This window comes from Nomascus leucogenys, unplaced genomic scaffold (genome assembly GCF_006542625.1).
Source record: "Nomascus leucogenys isolate Asia unplaced genomic scaffold, Asia_NLE_v1 001002F_61240_qpd_obj, whole genome shotgun sequence".
NCBI lineage: Eukaryota > Metazoa > Chordata > Mammalia > Primates > Hylobatidae > Nomascus > Nomascus leucogenys.
Genome location: NW_022097202.1, coordinates 6,036 through 18,341, shown reverse-complemented (window position 1 = coordinate 18,341; position 12,306 = coordinate 6,036). Strand labels below are relative to the sequence as shown.

Here is a 12,306-nt window from a genome sequence, read left to right as displayed (position 1 = left end):
TGATTATCAAAATCCGGCACTTAATTGATTTATACTTGTACACCCACAGCTAAACGTCTCTACCTGTTTTTCTATGTCTAAATCTAGGACATTACTTATCTACCTAGGAAGAGTAATAAATATTAATAATGTGCTATGATAAACACCCTGCACTCTTCCAAATCTTATAATAAAACTGCTTCAATTTCACTTGTTTAGCTTTTATACTTAGTTTTTTAGTTGATCTATTCTTATTTTAAGGAACCTGAACTACTCTAACAGAATCCACATAATTTTTATATTAGCCAAACTGCTTCTTTCTAACTCTGGTTCTAATACTTATAAAAAGATAATGATAAATTTATGAAGTAGATACAGTCAAATCTGCATTTCTTAAAGTATATACTTAGAATCAGTTATAATTTTTAGATATTCTTTCTTGACAGTCTTTTCCCAAAGTTATGATGTCCTCTCTAGGTAATATTGCCACACTCATAAATTAGAAATAAAGACAAAAATGTGAAAACTACAGTAATTTAAGAGAATGTAGGTTTTCTACATGCCATTTCTATTGGCTACTGAAAATAGTGGAAATAAGTAAATAAATAGCTACCTATCCAGAAGCATCTCATGCAAAAATCCATCTTTCCGAGCCTTTTTAAGAATTTCACTGTCTTCTTTACTTATTTTAAGTTTGTGGTCTTGGAAGCTCTGAAATTTCTTTCTGCAAAGAAAATGTCTTCATTGAAAAATACCTCAAAGTCTGATTATACATATTTACTATTAAATTTTTAAATACTGTTAATTTTTCACTTATTAAAAAAGTCTAATTGTAGGCCAGGCGCAGTGGCTCATGCCTGCAATCTCAGCACTTTGGGAGGCCAAGGCAGGCACATCACTCGAGGTCAGGAGTTCGAGAACAGCCTGGCCAACATGGTGAAACCCCATCTCTACCAAAAATACAAAAATTAGCCAAGCATAGTGGCGCGTGCCTGTAGTCCCAGCTACTCGGGAGGCTGAGGCAGGAGAATCACATGAACCTGGGAGGCAGAGGTTACGATGAGCCGAGATCATGCCACTGCACTCCAGTCTGGGGGACAGAGCAAGACTCCGTCTTGGGGGAGAAAAAAATAAAAAAAGGTCTAATTGTATTTTTTTTTAATAAGCTGGAGCTCTTCAACAAAGATGACCTTCGTGACCTCTCACGAGGAGGTCCACTCATTGGCTGGGTAGCACAAGGCCCCACTTCTATTAGGGCATACTGGCTGGAGTCCCCTGTGTCTTGGCCATAGCACAGCCTTTGACTGGCATCACACCCATTCTATGAATGAATAGAGAGATTGACTAACCCGAGTGACTAGCTTTGAGAGCTGGTAGGACGATTAGGAAAACTGAAGCCTCAAGAAAAGAAAAGCATTTAACTCTGTGCTCTGTCCTAGAAGCCACATTGTGTTGTATCTTCTTGTCAGTTTTATTTTTTCAGACAGGGTCTTGCTCTGCCACCCAGGCTGGAATGCAGTGGTGATCAGAACTCACTGCAGCCTTGAACTCCTGGGCTCAATCCTCCTGTCTCAGCCTCCCGAGTAGCTGGGCCTATAGGCATGTACCACCATCCCCAGCTAATTTGGTACTTTATTTTGAAAGCACTCTGAGAAGCACTTCACTGTCAAATCTGTAGGTCTAAAAGGAAAAGAATACATACACATAATTGATTTCACATTGTTTTACACTTCCTTTGTCTTCTTCTGGAATGTCACCTTTTTTCTTGGTTTCTCTTTCAGCACAGGATCTAATCTAGATATTGGAAAAGAGAATCCAATGGGCTGTATGTTTATCTTCCATCTTCCCCACTTTACATATCACATAAGAACATTCGAGATGATTTCTTATGCAGAAGAAAAAATTAACTGAGCAACTATATTCACAAAAAGGTTCTGGCTATGTGTTTTTACTTCATACATATAATCTATATGAGTAAGTGTTATCACATGCTTCCTCCGAAGCCCTTGTGTCAGAAACACTACAGACAAAATTATTTCAGAAACATTTTACACATCAGATCCTGCTTGGCAATAAAGCAATCATTAACTAATTTAATTTTGTCCTCCAAGTGAATACACTAGGACCAAATTATCCCTAGTAGACAAGTGTTCATTTGATCAGACTGAAAGCTTAATAGCTATTTTATGTTGCACAGACTATTACCAAAGTATTAAAACTTTTAGCATTACACAACTTGTTTTTAATTAATTGGAACCCACCTCTTTTACTAGCTTCTTATATCCTCCTAAGTTTGGATAGATGTTTACTATCACATGTCGTAAGTTAACTGATCTGCATTCAACAATTAGGATCACCCACAGAACAGGCAATTGGCAATGGTAAGGACTCATGTCTCCTAAGGGATCTCTGTGGCCAGAGTCCAGTTCCAGGGCTGCTTAGAAAGTGATGATAAATAACGTGTTTGTGCCAATGACATCTTTGTGACAGTTTTGATTAAAGGGGTCCCAGACCTGAAAACATTCCGTGCTAGGGCCTGTAACATAATGTTACCTTTAGTAAGAGGGATCTGTGTTCTGGTCATAAAGGTGAGGGGCTGACAGAGGTAACACAATGCTACCTTTAGTAAGAGGCATCTGTGTTCTGGTCATAAAGGTGAAGGGCTGACAGAGGTAACACAAGGCTACCTTTAGTAAGAGGGAGCTGTGTTCTGGTAGATAAGGCAAGGTCATAAAGGTGAAGGGCTGACAGAGATTAGGAGAGCCTGCAATTAAACAGTAAAGGAAAAGAGTCCTAAATAATCACTGTTCAGAGCTTCCAGGTACTAGACTAGCCAAAGAGACCCAGAAACTTTGTATTTCGTCTGAAAATTGCTTTAAATAGTGAAAAACGCAATCTTTGTGTAAGTATCTTTGTATCTTTGTATAAGTGCAAAGCACTGCACATATATTTGCAAGTGTTGCCTTCAATAACACTTTTGTGGTGATATCCAGATGCAAAATAATTTAAACATGATACAATAAAATGTAAAAAACATTAAATGTAAGTCACAAACCCATCTGCATTTCCCCAATGACCTGTTTCCTGAGAAGCAATGTGTTATGAAATATTGAGAGTGGCCTCTGGAGTCAGCTGGGCCTGGGTACACATCCTGTCTTACCACACCTTGAAATCACTGTGATTTCCATGAACTGACTGACAAAAACCACGAGGATGTAAGGAGGGTCAGAGGCTGTCTTCTTGTCTGTAACGCTGAGCTCACATCCACCTCACAGGGGCATTATGGGAATTCAAGACTACAACGCATGTGCTGGGTGCATGCAATGAAAAAATATAACATTTCCCTTCTCTGTAAGAAAATACCTACATTTTAGATTGAAATTGCTTGAGCTTTAGATTTGAAATTATTTGAAATCAAGACTATTCTAGAAAGAAAATCAAACATATGACCGGAAATCTAACATGAAGCACGTACAGAGATTTGATAGATGCTTTTAAATTGCACTGGTAGTAGAGAAAAATGTAACATAAATTTTTATGCTCTAATAAGAATGAAAGGCATTTTAGAAAAGGCATTTGCCCCCCTCTTAGAGCCTTCCACTCCAGCACCCACAATGCCTTACAGAGCAAATCTGGGTCAGACTGGATGCAACCTGTGATTCCCAACAGAGACAGACAAAGCAAAGTTCAGGATGCTCAGTACTGGGACAGAATGCCAAGAAACAGAAAAACCATGTGTCGATAAGGGGGGATTTATTCTTCAAACACATCTTGGTATATGTTTATAATTAAAGATCAGTGGCCTTTGTGAGTCTAAAAAATCCTTAAATGTTTTCATCAAATTCCAATTAACTATTGATTTATCTAGGTTATATTAACAGTATTATTTAGAATTTCACCTTGATATGAAGATGTCTGTGTAACTTTTACAATGATGTAAAACAAAGAGTAGGATTAGGGAGGGCACAGGCCAGTGGTGCAATGGATAACGCATCTGACTATAGATGAGGGAATTTAGCATGGAATAAGGAACTTTTATTTCCAGCTTAGTGACACGCACAAATTTTAAAAATAAAATAAAAATCATGTTTTATGTGATTAATGTTTGTCCTAATGCAAAGAAGACTGGTACTATTAATAAAAATATTTTTAAAATGTGAGGGCTAAGGCCCCAGAAGTTCTGCTATGATTTTTTATGTTTCATAAAGTGACTATCATCACAGAAGCTCAAGCATTACATAAATACAAGTGCATATACCCCTGACATGGTAATTCTCCTTCTGGAAATTTATCTTCAGGTCCACCTGCACATCTACAAATTGATGCATATTCAATGTTATGAACTGCAGCACTGTTTATAAGAGCAAAAACTGGCAACAGCCTAAATTTCCATCTATAAGAGACTAAATAAATTAAGGTACATCCCTAAAATGGAATATTATGTGGCTGTTAAAAAAGAGAAAGAGAGGAAAAGCAAGAAAAAGAGAAAACTGTCTACATTTAAACTAATAGTAGAAAACTCTCCAAGATATGATTTTAAGAAAAATCAAAGTCTAGAAGACTATAGAGGAGGCTACCTTTAGTGTAAAACAGTTGAAAATTATAAACATATTCATATGTTTATAAAGAAATTTTAGGAGGCTATAAAAAGAAAGGGAAAGGGGAACAGGAGCTGGGACACAGGTGAGTAGGACGCATGGCAGGCACATATCTTCACGTTTTTATTTGAAAATGTTGGACCACGTGTACATGTTATCTATTTTAAAAATTAGATTTTAAAATACCAGAAAACAAGAACATGAAAGCCTAAAGAGCGCATGTGGAACTACCAGAAAAAGATACTAATCCATGGAGATAATGGCAAGGTAGCTCCTAGATGCACTCATTTCTCTGCCACATTGTATAAACGAGCCATCAACTACGGGATTTATAATTAAAAATGAGTCTATTTGAAACACCACATTACAAAAAGCTATTAACTAAATCTTTAAAGTGACAATAAATGACAATTTAACATTTTAAAGAGATACAGTCACATCGCATGCGTGAATGGAGTTATCTGTATAAAATATCATTACCTTGATCATTTCTTCTCCTGCTGTTTTACTTTTTGATTCTATGTCTCCTGCTTCATTGCATCTAATAAAGCAGCTATTTGAGGCCAGTAAAGCCATTTTCCCTTAAGTGAAACAAAATAACAAAATAGCCATGAGGATACTTCTTGTAGAAGAAATATTAAGTGTTTAGACTGGATTAATTTTTCCTCCCTGATTTAAAAATCAAAGGAAAGTACTTAGAGAAAAACCTGAAAAATATAATACAAAAACATATAGAAAAGGAAACCAAAATCACCTATCATTTTACTATTCAAAGATTACCACAATAAACATTTGTAATGTATCTTCCTAGTAGGACTTTATTCAAATATTAGCATTTTAAGTAAAATTTATTTTCTTCACAATTAGAAAACATGAAAAGGTATATACAATGCCTTTGGTGTTTTGAATTTAAGAATCAGTGTCTGAGGGACTTTTGTGTGTAAAAATATTCATATACTTTTTTAGTTTTTTAATGTTTGATATATTACACTGCTTTCTATTAAACAAAACTTTAAAGACTGATTTTCTTGTGTATCTAAATCTGGGTTATAAATTTGGTTAGCTTAACTCCCTTAATAAATATAATGTTTATAACTTGTATTTGGTTGATTCTTTTGGAAAACTTGGAATACCATAACATTTAGACAAAATATTTATAAATATAATGATTACAAAATATGTTAACCTTATATCACATCCAGTTAAAAAAGTGCTGATAACATGGATTTAATTCCTTATTCAAGGTCACAAGGGCTGGGTGGTCTCTCATCTGGATGGCTCCTGGTGAGCCCTGGAACATGGCAGGGTGGTCCAAGACGATTTAAACCTATGCCACAGATTATTCAGCTGAGTCCTTTTTGCAATAGAGTTTTAAGACCCTCTTTCATTTAAATTAAAATTTTTGAAACTCAGTGTCCTTCCTAAAAATAAAATGAAATGAACTTTCCTAAAGTGTTGTATTATTAGTACTACCTAAGTCCTCATCTGAGGCCTTAGGATATATTGGCCTTTTCTACTGGTGTAATTTTTATTACAAATATCTCATCATAACTAGTAGGATCATCTCAAAGGGGTTGCAAAACATTAGCGGGTCATGAAATCAATGTAGCGTTTCAATGTAGTGTTTCCTGAATGGTATGGGGGGTGGGGGAAGGAATACACACAGACACACAGAGGAAGGGGTAAAAGAGAATAAGAAATATCAAGATGCATAACACAGGGATAGGTATTGTTAAGCACAACTCTTGCTTCAGTTATACATGCGTGTGTGCTGGGCTGCAATGTGTAAAAATGCATTTCTCAATGGGTTGGGTCAAAATTGTTTTCAAGTCACTGACTTAAGATTTTATCCTAGGGGGTGAAGAAATCAGTCTAAGTGATGACCTCTTTCTGGGAGGATGTTTGTTTAATCTGTCATCTTAGGAAACACTCTGAATTCCTATTTTCGATTCATTAGTGTACACTACCAAAGCTGCTACTCAGGCTGAGCTTATCTTCTATTTGCTTGTTCTGCGTGCTGCCCGTTGGTCCTTACTGTTTTTGATATAGTTATCTACTTTTTAAAGACTGTTTAGCACTCACATATTTTTGTTCAATCTTTACTTCTCACACAAACAGAAAAAGGAAATTATGTATTCTGTATCAACAAAGATTTAACAAAACATCCATATACTACAACTGTCTACTTACTAAAATTAAGAATTAGTATGTATCTTTTTTCTCTTATATTAAAACTATCTTTTCGTACACTATTTTAAGCTTACGAACTGAAAGTCTTTTAGAGATAATTTACTTCAATGAACTATTATTATTTATTTTATGCACAAATTGTCACAACTTGGTCTTAGCAAGCTCCACTGTTCGCTGACAGTCTCCAATGTTTCTGAAAGCATCCATGATTTCTGCTACAAAGAAGATACTTAGGGACTATTCTGTTTTCCTACTCTGAGACCTAAAATTGACTGGTTCTTTAATAGAAATGAGATCCATATCTAGGCACTAAGGGTATACAGAAATAATTGTGGGCAAAAGTACTAATGCTATTTTTGTTGCACTCTATTTTGAGATCTCTTTAAGGCTCTATGTTCTTATTGATTTATTGCAATTTAATGTATTATAGTATTGCATACTACTTTTTCTTTTTAAATATATTATGATTGTTACAGACTTTCTGTTAAACCCACAGGAAGTTTTTATGAACAATAACAGCACTTAAATTTTGAAAGGCTGGTTCCCATTGTTCTCTTGGTCCAATTGCATCTGAACGCCCAACAACAAATCCATCTGAATTTATACCAAGATATTTTCCATAGCCAGATTTCAGGGCAATTCTGTACATTAATAAGATAGATAAAAGTTAAAAACTGAGAGAAAATTAATTATAGAACATCAAAACAGGACACGTGTATGTGTGTGGGTGTGTACATATCTAAAATTTCAGACTGGAAATATTCCAAGTGTTGAAAAGCTGCATGTGACTCAGTGGTGATTCACTACTGTAATCTCTGTGCTTTGGGAAGCCAATGGGATAATTGCTTGAGGCAAAAAGTTCAAGATCAGCCTGGACAACACAGTGAGACCCCATCTCTACAAAAAATTTAAAAAATTAGCTGGGCATGGTGGCGTGCACATGTGATACCAGCTACTTGGGAGGCTGACGCAGGAGGATTGCTTGAGCCTAGAAATTTGAGGTTATAGTGAGATACAGTCACACTACTGCACTCCAGCCTGGGTGACAGAGTGAGACTCTGTGCCTTTAAAAAAAAAAAAAGCTACATGTGACTAGTTGCTGCCATGTTGGACAGTGCAGTTTTAAATTTAGTTTTGTATTGTGCTTTTTTAATATAAACATTGTACCTTATATATTACATAACAAATATTTTCAAAATTCATCATTCTTCAATTATACCTCTTTAGTTATAAACTTCAATAATAAATTACTAAAACTTTTTCTCTTATTATAAATAGTTCTATGTACATCTATTCTGACACAAAACTGCTTTATCCTTAGAAAATATTCCTAGAAATAATTGGATCGAAGGGTATAAAGTTCTTATGTCATCAAACTGTTTTCCAGAAAATGCTGCTTCCATTTACATTCTTACCTCAAATTAACAGATTATGTTTTGTATCACGGATTTTTTAAACATTATGACTTTAAAAAAAATACTTGAAAACCTGATATGTAAAAAACAGTATCCTATAAATTTGCATTTTAGTAGTCAACTAGAATAACAATTGTTTTTCTTTTCCTTTCCTTTTCAGTTTTTAGATTATCTGGTAATCTCCCTTGTCCATTTTTCTATTGAGATCTGATCGCAATTTTTCTACTGGGGTCTTCAGTGCTATGAATTCTATATAAGATACATATGAAGGGTAAGAACTCACTGCCTATTAAGATTGTTGCAAATATGTTCCTCATTTGTCAGTTAATTTTCTTTATAATCCTTTTTTGTTTATAATTGTAAAGCAGTTTAAAACTATTGAATTTTTTCTTCCTCTGCTTTTATTCTTCGTCTTTCACCATACTTGTCAGACTTTCAAAGAAAGTACAGCAATAATCATCTAAATGTGATTTTTTAAAATCATGATTTCTAATCTTTTACCTTACCGATAATCTCCTGGGATGCTAGAATTGACTTTTACTCCTTTATACATTAATGATTATATAACGGAAATCATTATCATATTGATGTAACCAATTACTAAAATATGTAAATTCACTTTCAGTACCTTCTACCCAAAGAATCATTCTATACTTTTGCACAAGATGAGAATAAAAAAGGTTACTTTATAAAATGACTGTAAAAATAGTGAGTAAAAATATTCTTTTGATCGTTATGATTCTGTAACATTCTCTGAGGGTTTCAACAATGTTCCTTTTTTTAGTCTTCCTGTTTGCCTTTGGACTTCCAAACAGTGAGTTTAAATATCATAGCAACAGTGAACCAGGTTTTGTACTATTTGATTTATTATTTAATCTATCTTATTCTGTGTGTGAAATTATTAGTCTTCACTTTTTAACTTACATATTTTTTTCCAGCCTAGCATTATATATTGATAGGAAACCCATTAAAAGTAGATCACAAAATCTATTTTTCAAAAAAGCTATTTTGTTTTTTATATCAAAATCACCCTGTGGGCTTAAGACAGATACTAAAATTTTTAATGAATATAATTAAATTTTTAAAATAACTGGTTACTAATTATATTACAACATAAGCTCACCTGGAATCAGATCATTTGATAGCCGCAAACTGCTCTGGAGGACTAGGGCCCTCATCAACTATTGGAGAAAAAACATTTGAAAATAAATTTGACATTCGCTATAAATATAAAGACATTATTTTGCTTTAAAAAATGTGGCTATTTTCTTCTGCAATTAAATGTAAGAGTATTCACATACACTGATGTCACTGTAATACTGTATCTTTGGAATCAAGGTCTATTTTATCTTCTTTTAACTACAGTGCTAATTTTATATACTGAGTAAGACAGGGTGATATAATGCTTATTTAATAACTTTTGAGATAGCTTCTCTTTATGTTTTAAAATATAGTCATAAATAAGCACTTATTTAAAAAGCTAAATGCTTTCATTTATTCAAGGGACGGCTTTGCTTACCAAACGATACTGCTTTTTATCTTCTAATTACTTCATATCTCATTAGTGCTTCCTCTAATGGGCTAAAGAAAATGAGGAAACTTCAAATTGTTAAAGGCACCCAGATTAGTTTTGGCAATAGGTCTGAATAAAAAAGAAATTCAAACATTTTGACTCAAATAGGTTTTCTTTTTTTCTTTCCACTTACTATTTTAATTATTCATCTTGTTTTGATTTCCAAAGATACTCTTCTGGAACTATACGGAATGTTTTCAAATGCCTATATTAGGAAGAGGGACTTGCCAATGGCTGGTAAATATTAAGGAATTAAAAAAAATGGAAGAGTCAAATGCAATGGTTCCATTCCTTTGGAAAATGTTTGAGACTAGTTAAGAGTTTGGCCTAAATGAATGAATGTCCTAAAATCTACACCTGTGGCAGCCTTTTCCCTTCCAGACACAAACCTTCTTTGTGTGGAGCTCCCAGGGTAAAAAGACCATTGTCGAGTGCATGTATATAGGTTCCCTCATCTATTTCAATGGCTATGGTTCCTGAAATTTCACCAAAGTTTTTTTACTGTCCACCAGATTCCAAAAAAATAAAATCAATATTTCAACTTTATATTTTAGATTTGAAACAGTTCTTTTTTTATTATAATTTAGTTTTAAAAACTTTTTATTTTGCAGTTGTAAGAAATAATACAAAGATCTCACATATCCTTTACTCACTTTGTCTCAATGATGACATCTTGCATAAGTATCATACACTGTCAGAATCAGGAAACTGACATTGATATAATCCATGAACCTTATTCAGATTTCACCAGTTTTACATGTACTTGTTTGCATGTATGTGCACAGATTCATGCGACTACCAGCACAGTCAGAATTAGGTTTTTAAAACACAAAATAGCAACATATATCCACGCATGGGGGTGCATGCCTATAATCCCAGCTACTCGGGGAGCTGGGGAAAGAGGATCACTTGAGCCCAGGAGTTCAAGGTTATAGTGAGTTATGATCATGCCACTGCACGTTAGCTTGAGTGACACAGCAAGGTCCTGTCTCAAAAAAGGACCAAAACAAAACAAAAGGCAACATGTGAAGGTACAAAGTGATATGTAGAGAACGGTCTCTCTCATGATGGACCCCAGCCATCTATTCATGCCTGCTTTCCAGAGGCAATGCCTATCATAATGTTTCTTAAAAATGCCCCTAAAGGAAGACTTTCTAGCGTAGCAATCTTTTCTTTTTTGAGACAGAGACTCGCTCTGTCACCCAGGCTGGAGTGCAGTGATGCGATCTCGGCTCACTGCGACGTCCGCCTCCCGGGTTCAAACAATTCTCTGCCTCAGCTTCCCGAGTAGCTGGGGTTACAGGCGCCTGCCACCATGCCTGAATAATTTTGTTTGTATTTTTAGTAGAGACGGGGTTTCACCACATTGGCCAGGCTGGTCTCAAACTCTTGACCTCGTGATCCACCCGCCTCTGCCTCCCTAAGTGCTGGGATTACAGGTGTGAGCCACCACACCTGGCCAGTAATCTTAACTATGATTTTAGATTGAAAGTAAAATGAGCAGAATCTATGTCTATGTATACTAATTTCCAATTTGCCAATAGAAATGTTAGACGCTAGGAACAATTATTTAAGCAGTTGTTATAAAAGTTTATATCTTAATGTTAAAAAATGTCCTCAAACCTCCTCCTAAATTATACTTTAGCTAGAGTAGAAATGAGTCAATCGTTAACTGGATATGACATATTAAGGAATTCTTGTTAATTTTAAAAGGTCTGATAATGACACAGTATAATGTATAAAAATAAAGAAGAAAACAGGTGATGACAGAAAGACATACCACATTAAGAAATGTACATTTACGTACTTATGGGTAAAATGACATAGTATCTGTGATTTTACTTAAAATTTTCGAGGAAAAAATGTGTGTGTGTGTGTGTGTGTGTCTGTAAATCAAACGAGTTGGCAAAATATTGATAATTAATGCTGGGGCCTGGGCACATGGGGGACTCATTATATTCTTCTATGTATGGAATAGTTTGGATATTTCCATAATAAAAAGGTTTTAAAGATTCAGTTAATTCCACTGCACCAAATTTTCTATTCAACTAAACATTTCATGATTTCCATAATAAATTTTAAAATACATAAAACTTTAGCTAAAATGAGGTTGGACCCTTACCTAACACCAAATACAAAAAAGTAACTTAAAATAGACCAAAGACCTAAATGTAAGAGCTAAAGTTAGAAAACTTTTAGAAGAAAATGGGAAAAGCTTCATGACAATGAATTTGGCAGTGATTTCTTGTATAGAACATCAAAGGCACAGGCAACAAAAGAAAACATAGACAAACCGGACTTTATCACAATTAAAAACTTTTGTGCATTAAGAACCACTGTCAACAGAGTAAAAGGCAAAACCCAGAGAATGGAGAAAATATTTGTAAACTACATACAGTATAAGGAATTAATATCCAGACTATATAGAGAACGCCAAAAAGACAAATACCACCATTCAAAACTGGGCAAAGGACGTACACGAACATTGCTCCAAAGATGATATACAAATGGCCAATAAGCACTTGAAAAGGCAACATCACTAGTCACTAGG

At 34.7% G+C, this 12,306-nt stretch overlaps 1 protein-coding gene across 2 annotated transcripts; it reads right to left on the bottom strand.

Moving 5' to 3' along the window:
* Nucleotides 1-379: 379 nt before the first annotated feature.
* On the bottom strand, nt 380-10,251 carry LOC115830464 (protein FRG1B-like). Of its 2 annotated transcripts, XM_030808945.1 has the most exons (5): nt 10,145-10,247; nt 9,213; nt 5,058-5,158; nt 1,682-1,773; nt 380-703 (listed from the first exon to the last, which is right to left on the bottom strand). In XM_030808945.1, the coding sequence occupies exons 1-5, from the start codon at nt 10,208-10,210 to the stop codon at nt 589-591; spliced, it is 375 nt and encodes a 124-aa protein (XP_030664805.1). In that variant the 5' UTR covers nt 10,211-10,247; the 3' UTR covers nt 380-588. The 2 variants fall into 2 exon arrangements, 1 of the variants encoding a protein (XP_030664805.1); XR_004029217.1 differs by lacking the exons at nt 380-703; nt 1,682-1,773; nt 5,058-5,158; nt 9,213 and adding exons at nt 7,294-7,408; nt 9,306-9,363 and having other exon boundaries at nt 10,145-10,251.
* Between the last annotated feature and the right edge of the window lie 2,055 nt (nt 10,252-12,306).

Excerpts from the sequence above, each read along its gene's own strand:
- LOC115830464 (XM_030808945.1), bottom strand. The coding sequence starts at position 10,210 with ATGAGGGAACCTATATACATGCACTCGACAATGGTCTTTTTACCCTGG. Across the intron at positions 1,774-5,057 it reads CAGGAGAAGAAATGATCAAG|ATTAGATCCTGTGCTGAAAG; the intron begins GTAATGATATTT and ends TCCAATATCTAG. Across the intron at positions 704-1,681 it reads CAATGTGAAATCAATTATGT|AAAGAAATTTCAGAGCTTCC; the intron begins GTATGTATTCTT and ends TTTTCTTTGCAG.